The sequence below is a fragment of the Sarcophilus harrisii genome, chromosome 1 (assembly GCF_902635505.1).
Source record: "Sarcophilus harrisii chromosome 1, mSarHar1.11, whole genome shotgun sequence".
NCBI classification, from domain to species: Eukaryota; Metazoa; Chordata; class Mammalia; order Dasyuromorphia; family Dasyuridae; genus Sarcophilus; species Sarcophilus harrisii.
In genome coordinates, this window is record NC_045426.1 from 252,682,136 (window position 1) to 252,697,182 (window position 15,047).

Below are 15,047 nucleotides of genomic sequence, written 5' to 3' on the forward strand. Positions count from 1 at the left end.
AGCTTTTGATTTTATTTAAAATACTGAGCTGTACCCCACCACCACTCTACATGCAAACAATTTTTTATAGAAATACTGTACACATTACCCTTTGACGCAGCAGTATTTCTACTGGGCTTATATCCCAAAGAGATTTTAAAGGATGGAAAGGGACCCACATGTGCAAAAATGTTTGTGGCAGCCCTTTCTGTAGTGGCAGGAAACTGGAAACTGAGTGGATGCCCATCAATTGGAGAATGGCTAAATAAATCATGGTATATAAATGCTATGGAATATTATTGTTGTGTAAGAAATGATCAGCAGGATGATTTCAGAGAAGTCTAGAGAAACTTCAGGTGAACTGATGCTAAGTGAAATTAGCAGACCCAGGAGATCATTCTATTCTGCAACCACAAGACTGTACAATGATCAGTTCTGATGGACGTGGCTGCCTTCAACAATGAGATGATTCAAACCAGTTCCAATTGTTCAGTGATAAGGAAAGCCATCCACACAGAGAGGACTGTGGGAACTGAGTGTGCACCACAACATAGCATTTTCACGCTTTCTGTTGATATTTGTTTAAATTTTGTTTTCCTTCTCAGGTTGTATTTTTTCTACATACAATTTTTCTTGTCCAGCAAGATAAATGTATAAATATGTATACATATATTGGATTTAGCATATATTTTAACATATTTAACATGTATTGCACTACCTGTCATCTGGGAGAGGGAGTAGGGCAAAAGAAAGAAAAATTTAGAACAGAAGATTTTGCAAGGGTCAGTGTTGAAAAATTACCCATGAATGTTTTTTCAATAAAAAGCTTTAATAAAAAAAAGAAAGAAAGAAGAGAAATACTGCACATATGGATACAAGCAGGGGTAGGGAAGATAAAAGAAAAGATAATATTGGAGGGAGAATAGTCACAAGCAAAACAAACATCCAGAACCTGAAAGGATTAAGGGGAGAAGAAAAGAACTACAATAAACATAAGAATTAATTTAGATTGCCTCTTAGTGGAACATTAATGTAATGAAATATTATGCTATTAGAAATTATGAAAGCATTATTGATGTCAGGAGGGGAAAAGAGCTACTGAAATGTTTTTAAAATGCACAAAAGAGAATAGAAGGAAATTCAGAAAGAAGCAGACAAATTGAACAATCTTTAAATATTTAGAAATTTTTTTAAGCAAGTAATGTAAAATAGGCATTCAGTTTGAAATAGAATTTTTTTGAGTGTGTTCTACTGTATATATAGAAATGCTTCATTTTTTTGGTGTGTTAAGTTTAAAATATATAAATTTTTAAAATTTAAATAGGATTTGTGATAAAGTAAGAGAAGAACCTTACAAGTAAGGGAAAGAACTAGAGAAAGGGGCACAGAGAGGTTAGGAATGAAAATTAGGGATAAAATTAGGTAGATAATAAGAGGACAGATCCAAATTAATGTATTTGTCTATCATCTTAGATAAATTGGAAAATTGTGCCCACTTCTATTTAAAGACAATATGCTCCTATCAACACTTTGTTTTTTAATATATGCTACTGACTTAAAATAAGGACCATAGACCATGAAAACCAGAAAGAAAAAGAAAAACATTTGGTTTTTAACTCCCAGATTTTATCAGCTATTTAAACCCAAAAGTTCTTTCTGCAACTAAACTGTTTACATCTGAAAGAGGTAATATCAAACCTCTTTATTGCATTCTTTGTAAAAATAGAAATGATGACTTTTGTCAAGTTTAGAATCATAGGAGAAATTAAATGATAAAGGAATTTTTAAATGTCCTGAAGGCAATCTTATTTAACTTTGGGTCCAGCCCAGATAGATATTGATCAAAGAGCTCTACAGCTTCTTCATCTAATTTGGTCAACAGAGATACTCTTTAACCTACATGGGTTAAATTCCACAAAAATCTTTTGTTAACATAGCTTACCTTTGGGATCTGTAATCTCAACTTAAAGATTTTGTTTCAACTTGGAGGAAAAGTTTGGGAGGAATGTTAAGTTGGGGAGATGAAAGACAAAAGAAAAAAAAAAATAAAAGTCGTTGAAGAATTTGGTTATATGTATATGTGTGTGTGTGTGTAAAGTCACTTCTTTTTTCTGTTTTTTTCTCTTCAATGGTTTTTCACTTTCATTCTGATTTTTCTCTTCCAACATGATTCATAAAGTAATGTGTACTAAAAAAAGTTAATATACAAGTATTATGTATATTATAACAGAAAACCAGAAAAAATAAAATAATTAATTTTTTAAAAAAAGAAATTCAGGTCCATGGGGCCAAAAAAAAATAAATTGGCAAACTACAAATCATAGCTTCAATTATTATTTTGTTGATTGAATAGACTTAAGAAAATAATGGAGAAAATGTTAATAATGAAGATTAAATGAAAATAAATGGTGTTTTGCATTTTTTCTGGAAAAATGGTGATGTAAAAAAATAAAATTTTTGAGTACACCAAAAATGTTATATGTAAATAAATTAATTTGTAATTTTACATTATATAAACATTTCATGTTAATGTATACATTGATGTTTGATGTGAATATAATATAAATTTTTTTTTGGCTGAGGCAATTGGGGTTAAGTGACTTGCCCAGGGTGACACAGCTAGGAAGTGTTACGTGTCTGAGGGCAGATTTGAACTCAGGTCCTCCTGTCTGCAGGTCCCACATTCTATTCACTGTAACATCTAGCTGCCCCTATTTTATATTATTTTAAAAGAAAAATCTGTATGTAATAGAGATTTATAGTCTTGTGTACAATACGCTTTCTATTCTACCATTTACATGTGGATGCCCATTTGACTTTGTGTTTGTTACATTCAGAATACATATGTATGTGTGTGCATACATTTCTATCTATCTGTCTTTGCCTGCTGTATAGTTTTTTCCCAAAGAAGAGTAACAAAGTATCAATTCCCATTCAGAAACTCAATATTAACAATGCATAAAGACAACCCTTATTTTACCCTACAAGATAACATAAAGATGCTAAAGACTAAAAGGAACTCCCAAAGAGAAACAAAAAAACACAAAAGTCACACCCAGAAGTACTTAAACCGATACTGAATCACTTCAAATATCCAGATAGTTTGGTCACATTGTGTCACATTTAAGTTTAGATTCTCCCCACAAGTCAAATGCTTTATGACTCCAGGCCAATAATTCCATTCCCAGCAATCTGCATTATGTGAACCATTTTTCTCTCCAGGTATTTGCACTACAAATAGGTATGAGATCCATTCCTTTATTTTAGGAAGAAACTGGATTAAATTTTTGTCCAATAATTACCTCTAGTCCTTAGAAGAATGCATAAAACTCTATGAGGGACTCTACCTCTACACCACCACTATCGTCTCTTGCAATAATAAGGAAACTTCTTAGTTAAAGTCCTGCTTTTTCAAAATTATTCTTGAAAATAGTGTGATAGAAAGCACTCTTGGCTAGGTCTTAAGGATTTAAGGTTTAAACAAAAAGTTTAAACAAATTGCTTATGCTCTCAGAGTCAGTTTTCACATGTGAAAAATTACACCACCAGGCAACTCTTTAATAAAATATTAAACTGCTTTGGGTTTTTTTTTTCTTTGTATCATACATCTAGCTCAAGACTTGGCACATAACCGGTGTTTTTAATAAAAGCTTTTTTAATGAATAAAAATAAGGAATTTTAAAATACCTTAAAAGTTATATGCAAAAATATACCATTTGCCATGTAGTTATAGAGCATAATTTTATGCTTTCAAAGAAGAAAGAAGTTTTTCGATGTAGGAATCTGTAAAAAAACAGAGAATGATATGATTAAGGGAGGAGAAAAAATTCTATGTAGCACTCTGAGTCCAACTAGAATCAATGCTCAAAAAAAAAAAAAAAATGTCTCCCCCATCTATTTGGAGCACAGGCAGTCTGAGGTCACAGAAGCTGCTGACCTTCAGTTCTTCCCATCCTTTATCCCTGAGGTTTGCTCTAGAATTCTCTCTCCACCCCATAGTTGAAACAGTATTCCCAGTAAGGCCATAGGAGAAATAATATTATCGGTCTTCTGATTCCTGAGGAACAGTTCTGTTCTTTCACTCTAGAGAGAAATAGTAGCAAGGGGCCCAGAGCAGTAGAAATATGTACCACATGTGAGTCTTATTTCCACATAGGAAGAACCAATTATGCTAAGCAATAGTGGTAGAATAATTGTAACCTGTCTAGAAGGTAGTATCTAAGCATCTCAGGGAAACTTGCAACATCAGCTAGTTTACATTTCACCTCAGTTGAGTACAAATCATTGCCAAAGAGACTTTTTTCCCCTCCCCATCCTACTCTTTATGGGTGACTCTTTATCTTTCTGACAATCTGCCTCTGACAGTGTTTCCACTGCAACTGTTCTATTCACTCATGTATTGCTACTAAGGTGTCCAAATCGGAGAGAAGATGTCCATTGTTTTTGAGATGTTACAAGGGCTTGTATCAAAAGTGGACATAAATAGTAGGCGACCTCCTTCCTAGGCACGCTTTGCCTAGAAGGGTCTACTGGTGAGGAAATGCATCCTCTCAACAACCCTCCTGAGTTCAAGAGAGTTCTTATAGAAAGTAGAAGGGCAGAGGTCAGGATTGCCCTTTACTAGAGACTTGGTGTTCTGACTTAGTAGCCAAATAAAATTATCAACATAATGGGAACGAAAACATTAGATTATATGTGTCTGAGTCTATTCAAGGCTCCCATTCATCCATCAAGCATGCCTCTTATAGAAATAAAAACAGAATAAAGGACAAACAAGATGCAAAACAAGGGAAAAGGAAGAAATTGACCTGAATTATAGGAAGAGAAAGAGGAGAAAAAGTGTGAATTAGAGAAGAGGGAAAGGAGTGAATTTTTTTTTAAAGTAGGAATTTTTTAAAAGGGTATGAATGGTAAGAATAAGGCATTGGATAATAAAGAAGAGAGGCCATCATCCAGTTCTAACCAGACAGCCCAAAGCTTATTCTTTTCCAAAGGCAGAGGACCTATTACTCCACCTACTTTGATATGTTATCCCAGTTATTTCTATTATTTGTAACAATATAATAGTTTGTCCTCTCTGTCATTGAAGAGCTTTAACTCCCAGGTCTGAAGGTGTGGCTATTTTGTATTAAAGTAATTCCTACAAAGCTACACTTGAGGGGAAAAATTGGGGCAAGGTCTGGAAATAAAGGCTGTCTTTAAGGTAGAGATCTAATAACCAACAACTAATTGCTGACCCATCCCTCCTCAAGAGTTTTAGACAAGTAATATGTCACAGATCTCTACTAAGTTCAGGGGATGGATACCAAGAAAAGTAAAAAAATATGGTCTCTACCCTTAAGGAGCTCACATTCTTTTTTCTTTTTTTTCCAATAAGTGAAATTTATTTAGAATTTTGAATTCCTGCTTGTATTACATCAAATCCTAGTCTAAATTACTTTATATATAAAAAAAACTCTACATCAAGGTTTAGAGATTCCCGACTAGTTGAAGATCCTGAAACACTTTTCAAAGAACAAAATGGGTTCCAATGCTGATAGTGCAAATGGGAAATTGGACTGATCCTTTCAGTAGGATTGTGGAATAATTTTAGAAACCAAATAAAGCTTTGAAAATGAAATTTTGGCTTTTAGAAGGCAGTAGAGAGCAAAGACAGCCCTTTGTTTCCCATATACTCAATACAAATAAATGTGAACAAAAATTAAAACCTGGCTGCAGAAAAAAAAAACACTTTTACTAGAAAAGGAGGCAGAGCTGCTAGTATACTAGAGCAAAGATCCAGTTCATGTGACAGTACAAACTTCTGGAGACTCTTCTTGTAATGCCAAAGAAACTGAGCAGGACAGAGATTTGAGACCAATTCAATAATTTATTAAATGGAGAGAAATACTGGGACCAATGCATCCATGTTGATCCCAGGGCTAGCCAAGACTATTGTCTCAAAGAGTCTAGCTTGACTCTCTGGGCAGGGAGCCTTTTATGGAATAACAACAATGGAGGGACCTAGGTGGGGATAACCTCATAGAAGGAGGTTACTGATATTCTAATGACATTAAGGAATGTGTATAAAACTTTTATTTCAACCATTAAGAGGGGACAGTCATAACCTTAAGGCAGAATTACAAAATAGGACAGGGCTGCTACTAGAATGCAGATTATGCACAGTTAGACCAAGGCAGGCAAACCCCAAAATTTTAGAGGTCCTTTTAAGTAGGCTGAACTACTAATTAAGGATCTGGGGTAACAGGAGTGGAGAAACAGTACAGAGAGACTGCCAGTTCCAAGACAGGTATCCAATTTCTGGTTGTTTCTAAAAAATAATCCCAAGAACTGAGTCTGCCAGGGCAATTCCAACAGAATAAGAGATTTCTAAGTTAAAGCAAAACCAGCAAATCGTAGTCTAGTAAATTTAAGCAAAGAATAAAGGACTTCCAATTAAATCTGAACTAGCAAGATACCAGTTTTCCCAACTTCCAATTAAATCTGAACTAGCAAAATACCAGTTTTCCCAAGCACAGTAATACAGTGAAAATTCTAACAAGTCGACCACTTTCCCACTCCCCCCCACCCATCATATAATTTTCCAAAGGAAAAGAAAAAAGGTACCATCTTTAGTTAACCAGTGATGGAGGGCCTTTAAAAAAATTCCTGATAAAACTGGCATTTAGTGGTAGTTGACCAGATGTCCAAAAGAAAGGTAGCATCTATTGGTTAACCACTGAATGGAGGGCCTTTGCCCAGAGGGATATTTGAAGGTTAATTCTGGAGATTGTAGAATCCTACTCTGTACAGAGGCTTTTAGAAATAGCTCATAGCTACAGAATCTTAGGTATTATTTGAAAATTTAGTTATATTCTATTGGTGTAAGTTGTCTCTCATTACTTTGCCTTTTCTTACACCTCAGCGAGTTGAGTAATATTCCTATTTTAAGAATGGGGAAAATGAGGTATGAGAGGTTAAATGACTTGTGTAGAACTTCACAAATATAGTCAGTAATGATAGTCAGGATTAGGCTTAGTTTTTAGTTCTAAGACCTTCAAATAACAGCTATATAACACCATAAGTCAAAAGCATTTGTTCTTTATCTATATCCATTAAAACACGGAATTTGGGAGATGAAAAGGATAAGAGCTCACATTCTAATTGGCATGACAACATGCAAATCACTATACAATACCTATATAGCATAACTTGGAATCTACTATATTAAGTCTACAAAACATTTAATTGCTTAAAACTGTACTAAGACTTTTGGTATATCCTGTACTATTTGACAGAAAACCAAAATATACAATGAGGGTCAGCTTGGCAGAGTAGATGAGTGAAAAGAGTAGACTAGTCAGGAGAAGGGAGGAGAATGAAGGAGAGGAAAAGAAAAAAGAAAAGGGGAGAAAAAGAAAGAAAAGGTTTTGAGGGCAGTGATGGGGCATTGAGGAGAAGCTTCCTAGAAGATGTCCTAAGACATTGTTAAAAATATGTAATTTATTTTTTTCTTTCTTGTGTTTTTTCCCCTTTTGTTCTGATTTTTGTCACAACATGACATATGTGGAAATATGTTTAAAAGGATTATACATATTTACCCTATATCAGGTTGCTTGCTGTCTTGGGGAAGATAGAGATAAAGGGAGGAAGAAAGAAAAATCTGGAAAGCAAAGTCTTACAAAAGTGGATTTTGAAAACTATCTATACATGTATTTGGAAAAAATAAAATACTGAGGAAAAAATATGTATGTAAGTAAAATGTATACAAATATATTTAAAATACACTAGGGTGATCTCCTTATTTCAAGGAAACTTGGAGGAGATCAAATCCTTTGTAAAGTGAAATGATTTCTCCTTCCTCCATCTGGCTCCAATTTTTAAAAATTTTTATATAGCTAATTTAAAAGTTGGATTGGGGAGAGATGTTGAGAGGGAAGGGACCTGAGAAATAAAGGTCACAAGTAGGCATGTGTGTGCTCAGTTAGTTGCATTAGCCTAGAAACCTCAGTGTCAAAAAACATGACAAGAACTTCAGTGCTTACACTGAAAATTTTGAGATACCACTTGGAGACTCTGAGGATTTTCTTTGTAAGTTTCTCTATCTCTCCATTTTCAAAAACAAATTATCTAGGATTTAATGTTCTGCATACAGACACACACACACACACAGAGGGAAAAGTTGGGTTTTTTCTTACATTCAATAAGCACTTTCTTTTTCATTATACCTTTTTATTTACAAGATACATGAATGGGTAATTTTTCAGCATTGACAGTTGCAAAACCTTTTGTTCTCCCTTTTCCCCCCCTTCCCCTCACTCCCTCCCCCAAAAGGCAGGTTGACCAATACATGTTAAATATGTTAAAGTATAAGTTAAATACAATATATGTACACATGTCCATATAGTTATTTTGCTGTACAAAAAGAATCAGACTTTGAAATAGTGTACAATTAGCCTGTGAAGGAAATCAAAAATGCAGGCAGAGAGAAATAGAGGGATTGGGAATTCTATGTAGTGGTTCATAGTCATCTCCCAGAGTCCTTTCGCTGGGTGTAGCTGCTTCAGTTCATTCTTGCTCTATTAGAACTGATTTGGTTCATCTCATTATTGAAGATGACCATGCCCATTAGAATTGATCATCATATAGTATTGTTGTTGAAGTATATAATGATCTCCTGGTCCTGCCCATTTCACTCAGCATCATTTCATATAGGTCTCTCCAGGCCTTTCTGACATCATCCTGTTGGTCATTTCTTACAGAATAATAATATTGCATAATATTCATATACCACAATTTATTCAGTCATTCTCCAATTGATGGGCAACTACTCAGTTTCCAGTTTCGGCCCATTACAAAGAGGGCTGCTACAAACATTCTTGCACATACAGGTTCCTTTCCCTTCTTTAAAATCTCTTTGGGATATAAGCCCAGGAGTAACACTGCTGGATCAAAGGGTATGCACAGTTTGATAACTTTTTAAGCATAGCTCCAAATCGCTCTCCAGAATGGCTGGATGTAATCACAATTCCACCAACAATGTGTCAGTGTCCCAGTTTTCCCACATCCCATCCAACATTTCACATTACCTTTCCCTGTCATTCTAACCAATCAGACAGGTGTGTAGTGGTATCTCAGAGTTATCTTAATTTGCATCAGAGGAAAATGTAAGAAGTTTTAAGATCCTGGCTAGCCACTGTACAAATAAATCAACAAAGGATGGACATGTTGTAATGCTGAACAGAGGTTAGAGACCAATTCAATAGTTTATCAAATTTAGAGACATACCAGGAAGAGATGGATCTTAGTCGCAGGGATGGATGAGACTATCATCTCAAAGCATCCAGTCCTGAGTGCTGGGACACCAAGCTTTTTTATATTATAACAAGCACAGTGACATAATGGGGGAGGTACCTAGGTGGGGATAACCTAATGGTGGGTGACGCCCCAAGGATGACACCATGGAGGGAGGTTACTGAAGAAGGAATGTCTATAACTTAAGATATAAAACATTCATCTCATCAACCACTTAAGAGGGAATGATTGTAGCCTGGGGTTTTGGGGCAGAACAATTGAAGTAGACCTTTATCTCATCAAACATTCAGAGGGAAAGGTTATAAGCTTTGGCAGAGTAACTAAATAGGACAATTGGAGAAACTGGGTCATGACATTAAAGGGGAACTTTGGTACAACAATGTATCTTACAATTTCACATATGACATTTATAGATATAGAGAGGAGAGGAGAGATGTTTATATATCTACTGCTATGAAATAATATATATAAAATGTCATTTTTGGCCGGGGAGGGCCGATGTGGGAGTCATTTCCCCAGATCCAGTTAGATCAGGGTGAGTTCACAGGCAGGCTTACAAAAAGCATTGCAAATAGGTCATCACATGTTTTTTCAGAAAGGATAAAGGATATTTAATGTTATGAAGACCTTTAGTATAACTAATTACCATTGGAGATAGAAAACTGCACCTTCTTTATCAGTTAATTGGTGTTTCATATAATAATCAACAGTAATAATTAGTTATTGTATTAACTTTTCTTAATCCCCTTAGTACTACCTAAATAGAGTAAGATGAGGATGTCTTTTTTAGGAACTATTAAAAGTCCTAGGAATGGTTTTGTGCTTTTTTGGGTTGGGTTTTTTTTTTTTTTTTTGGTAACAGGAAAGTGGGGAGGAAAAGGAGACACTGAAGGAATCAACCCATTTGGTGTTCCATAGAATAAGAAAGAAATATAACTATAGCAAATGTAGCACCACAACAAAAGTTTTCTTTCTAACCAGCTGCTTCTGCCTAAGTCAAGCTAGGGGAAAAACTCTCTCCTCTTTGGATTAGGCTTCTCTTCTTTTTGCATTATTCCTAAGATTCAGGGACAAATTTAGGTTATTTAGGTGTCCTGTGCCAACTACTTTGGTTATCACCAAGAGGGAACAAAACAATTCTCTTCCATTGCTCCCACTGGAATGGAAAGGAAATAGTAAAGTGAGGATTTCCCACCATAGAAAGAAAGACACTATGGACTAAGTTCATGTATCTCATTGGTATATAGAGAATTGACTCTAATTTGTAAAAAATCAAGCCATTCTCCAGTTGACAAATAGTCAAAGGATATGAACAGATAATTTTCATATGATGAAATTGAAACAATTTCCACTCATATGAAAGTGTCCCAAATCACAATTGAGTAGAGAAATGCAAATTAAGACAACTCTGAGATACCATAACACACCTGTCAGATTGGCTAAGATGACAGGAAAAAATAATGATGAACGTTGGAGGGGATGCAGGAAAACTGGGACACTGATGCATTGTTGGTGGACTTGTGAACGAATCCAACCATTCTGGAGAGCAATCTGGAATTATGCTCAAAAAGTTATGAAACTATGCATACCCTTTGATCCAGCAGTGCTAGATCCCCCCCCAAAGAGATACTAAAGACTAGAAAGAGACCTGTATGTGCCAAAATGTTTGTGGCAGCCCTGTTTGTAGTGGCTAGAAACTGGAAAATGAATGGATGTCCATCAATTGGAGAATGGTTGTGTAAATTATGGTATATGAATGTTATGGAATATTATTGTTCTGTAAAAAATGACCAGCACGATAAATACAGAGAGGCTTGGAGAGACTTACATGAACTGATACTAAGTGAAATGAGCAGAACCAAGAGGTCATTATATACTTCAACAACGATACTGTATGAGGATGTATTCTGATGGACGTGGATTTCTTCGTTGTGTGTTTTCTAAAAGAACCTTGAATAAAGTAAAGCCGAAGTTTGCAATAAGTATGATGTCTTTTTCCAAAAGATGACATCACTGTGCTTAATGACAATAAAGAGGATGTGGATGCTCTAAAGTATAGAACTTTTGATGTGAATATAAATTTTTTTTGGGGGGCGTGAGGCAATTGGGGTTAAGTGACTTGCCCAGGGTGACACAGCTAGGCAGTGTTAAGTGTCTGAGGGCAGATTTGAAGTCAGCTCCTCTTGTCTGCAGGTCCCCCTCCATGCCCCGGCATCAGCACACCCCCCACATTACATTGTATTTTCTATTTCCGGACTACCACCACCCATCTCACAGGAACTCTCCTGCCCTGATTTTTACTCAGTTCTTTCAGTGTGTTTTGTTGGAGAGTCTAACACTAGAACTGAACTATGCTTGCTTGGTGCAGCTGAAAATGAGAGGGTTAGCCTTCAAGTCATAGGAGGCCCTCTATGAACCTCCATTTCCTTCTTGGCAAAATGAAAGAGGTTAAACTAGGTAATTCCCAAGGTTCCTTCCGGTTCTGACATTCTAGGTCAGTAATTGATAAGGAAAATAAGCTCAGAGGTATGAGGCACAGAGGGGAGAATGGAAGGCTGGCTGTCCATGTTATTTGGTGAGTTTGAGTGGAAAAAAGAGCCTTGGACCTCAGCGGGGCCTTCTCCCTTTCCATACTACAAGCATCCTGCCTGGCTGCTGTGGGACATGGAATCTGTAATCCTATTGTTCAAGACTACATCAGATTCCCTAGGCTCTTCTTTCTGGGGCTGATGGGCAGTATGGGTAACTAGAGCAGTGTGAGGGGAAAAAACCCCAACCCACAGTGGCGAGTCACATCAGTGAACAGCTCCCTCCTCCTCTGCACCCCAAATCCCAGGCGTACCAAGCAGGGAGTAATCTTCCCCCTTCACATTCACAAAACAATCTAGGATTTTCATCTCCCAATTCCAAGACTTCCCATAACTTGAGAACTTTCTGCTTTCTTGTAGGAAATTTTTGGGTGATCTTGTTCTCATCTGTCCTTCTGGCTTCATTCTACAGCTTTCCCCTCTTCCCCCATCTACAGAAAGCAGGTGATCGGCTTATTGTTCCATTCTTCCCACCCATTCTCTGTGAGAAGAGTCCGGCCTTAGGGTGGGGAATTCAAACTCCCCACTTAACTTCCCTTAGCCCCCGGACCTCTAATTCCCTGGGATGGGCTAAAGCCCTAGAAGGTGGGGCAGTTCTAGAGGTCAGTGGAAGTGCTCCAGGCAATGGCTCCAGACTATTAAAGAGAGAGGTCCTTCACCAATATTTCAGAGCTCTGGTGTCCCCAGACTCAGCAACACTATGCATCCAGCTGTGCTCTTTCTGCTACTTGGTAACTACTGGCTTTGGTTTAGTTGGGGGGCAGGGCATAGTAGTTATTACCATTAGAGATGGTCTTCATTGGCAAATGACCCAGATCCCATAGAATGGTCTTTGGGCACTAGGAAGGAAATAGGCTGCTCAGCTTCAGAATGCTTCTGCAAAAGCAGAAATGCATAATAGCTACTAATGTCACCTATTGCTCTCTTCTGCAGAAAAAGTATTTGATCTTCAGTTTGAGGATCAAAGCATAAAGGCAGGTAATTTAGTGGGAAAGATTAAATTTAACCATGTTTTCTTGGGTGTGTCTTCACAGCCTTCTACTCCATCCCAGGAAAGACACAATATGCAGGTAAGATTTCTTTTCAGAAAGATGCAGTTTCAAGTGGGAGGTGCATTCAAGCCTGGCTCTCCTTCATGAGCCAAAATCCTGTTTTTGAAAAACGGCAATAGGAATGTGATTTTTTTTCCCCCCCAGCCTTCACTTCTGCACCTTTCCAAGACGAAATCCGAGAACTAGGTAAAGAAAAGATGCAGAGGAGACAAACTCTACCCTCTGGTTTGGGGATTCATTAGCTTGTCTTTGCAACTGAATGTATGGGGGTAGTTGTGGGGGGTGAAATGGGAACCAGTTCTCATTCAGTCTCACAGACTGGTCTCATTTCCAGAATGTGGTCGACCTCTTCGCCAGGACCGCATTGTGGGTGGCTCTGATGCACCTCTTGGAAAGTGGCCTTGGCACGTAAGTGTCCACAAATTTGGGAGGCAAATATGTGGCGGCACCCTCATCTCCGAGTCCTGGGTTGTCTCTGCAGCTCATTGTTTCGTATTCCCACGGTAAGTATAAAATTTCTGTATTTGTCTACACTTACTCCCAGTTTATACAATCCTGGAGAGTGGACCCACTCAAACTTTTGCATGGCAACCAAATGCTCCCGAGTGGATCCATCTCTTGGTCCATAAAGATCTTTCCAGTTAAGGCTGATCACATTTAAGCTTCCCTAGAAATCAGCTGAGCATTTAATCCTATAATTCTGCATATTTACAAATTATCAAAGTTTAAAGCTGTTCTCCATAATTGTTTCGTTAATCTTAACAAATGTATTTGCAACTTTACCTCTTGTCACCATAATTACTAGCAAATTCTCTATTACAATGTACCACATTTGACTTTTCTAATTCTTTTCCCAGCAATTTTTCTCTCATTCCACCAGAGCAATTTACTGTTGCTGTGGGTGTGCACTCTCAACTGTCTTTAATGCTAAACTCAGCGGTATCAGCTGGCATGCATCAGATAGTGAAAGTGTCAGATATTCTGGTTCATGAGAATTACTCCGGAGTTTTACATGGAAATGACATTGCTTTACTGCGTCTTGCTCAGCCTGTCAACTTCACAGAGTATGTGCAGCCCATTTGTTTGCCCCGAGCCAATCACAGTTTCCCTCATGGAGCTTCCTGCTGGGCCACAGGTTGGGGACATGTCCAAGAGAAAGGTGAGTCTCCAAGGGGTTAGAAAAATTTTCAATGTCTTAGATTCTGGATATGTCTTTGATCCTCGGATTTTTACTGTATAGATTTGATTCCCTTTCCACAGCTCTACCATATTAAACCATTCCAACTGCACTCTGTATTTGGGATAGTCAAATAAAACAGTTCCTGGCAGTTCCTGGTATTTGAAGCAGTGATTATAGGGAAGAACAGTGGATGATGACTTTGTTCTTACCCACAGTACGGCAACTGCCCCAGTCAGGCTTGATACTCCAGCAACTGGAACTGAAGATCATTGGACCCAAAGAATGTCAGTGTCTCTTCAACTACAAAGGTCCCTTTAACATAACTGGGAAATTGTTACCTACTATGCTATGTGCTGGCTACAAGGAAGGGAAAAGGGATACCTGCCAGGTAAAATGAGGACCTATCCTCTGCTTCATCCAGCTGCCATTATTCTGTTAATAGAAGTTACTAAAACCTTTGCTCCTACCCCAACTGCTACTATTATCTATTGTGTCTCCTAGTGGCTTTCCAATTTGATTTTCCAGATACACTTAGTATTTTCTTATTGACATATGCATAGAATTTTTCAACATTGACCCTTACAAAAACTTTTCTTCCAACTTTTCCCCTCCTTCCCTTTCCCCACTCCCCTAGATGGCATGTAGTCCCATACATGTTAAATATGTTAAATATTGTTGAATACAATATATGTATACATATTTATACAGTTGTCTTGCTGCACAAGAAAAATCTATCCAAGTCATGTCTCCTGTGCATGCAATGACATGGCTGTCCTGGGTCAGAGGCAGGGAAGGGTGGTGTAGAAAGTCAGGATTGGGAAGAAGGTGGAGTTACAAGTACCACATATACTTAGTATTTTCAAATTGGCAAAAAATATATTCCCTCTTGCATCCTTTCCCCCTCTGCCCCTCCCCAAATTATTTAAGCACATTCTGCTACTTCCCTAGTGGGAA

At 37.3% G+C, this 15,047-nt stretch overlaps 1 protein-coding gene and 1 long non-coding RNA gene across 2 annotated transcripts in view; both read left to right on the forward strand.

The window, feature by feature from the left end:
* Positions 1-12,807: 12,807 nt before the first annotated feature.
* LOC116419451 lies at positions 12,808-13,296 on the forward strand. Its single transcript, XR_004229767.1, has 3 exons — positions 12,808-12,931; positions 13,058-13,099; positions 13,248-13,296. It is a non-coding gene; the product is annotated as an uncharacterized LOC116419451 (long non-coding RNA).
* A 480-nt stretch (positions 13,297-13,776) lies between these two features.
* Positions 13,777-15,047, forward strand: part of LOC116419945 (polyserase-2-like) — a 38,901-nt gene continuing 37,630 nt past the window's right edge. The window contains exons 1-2 of the mRNA XM_031942727.1: positions 13,777-14,072; positions 14,309-14,481. Coding sequence (XP_031798587.1) covers positions 13,838-14,072; positions 14,309-14,481 — 408 coding nt within the window. The 5' untranslated portion in view covers positions 13,777-13,837. The remainder of the gene's footprint in view (positions 14,073-14,308; positions 14,482-15,047) is intronic.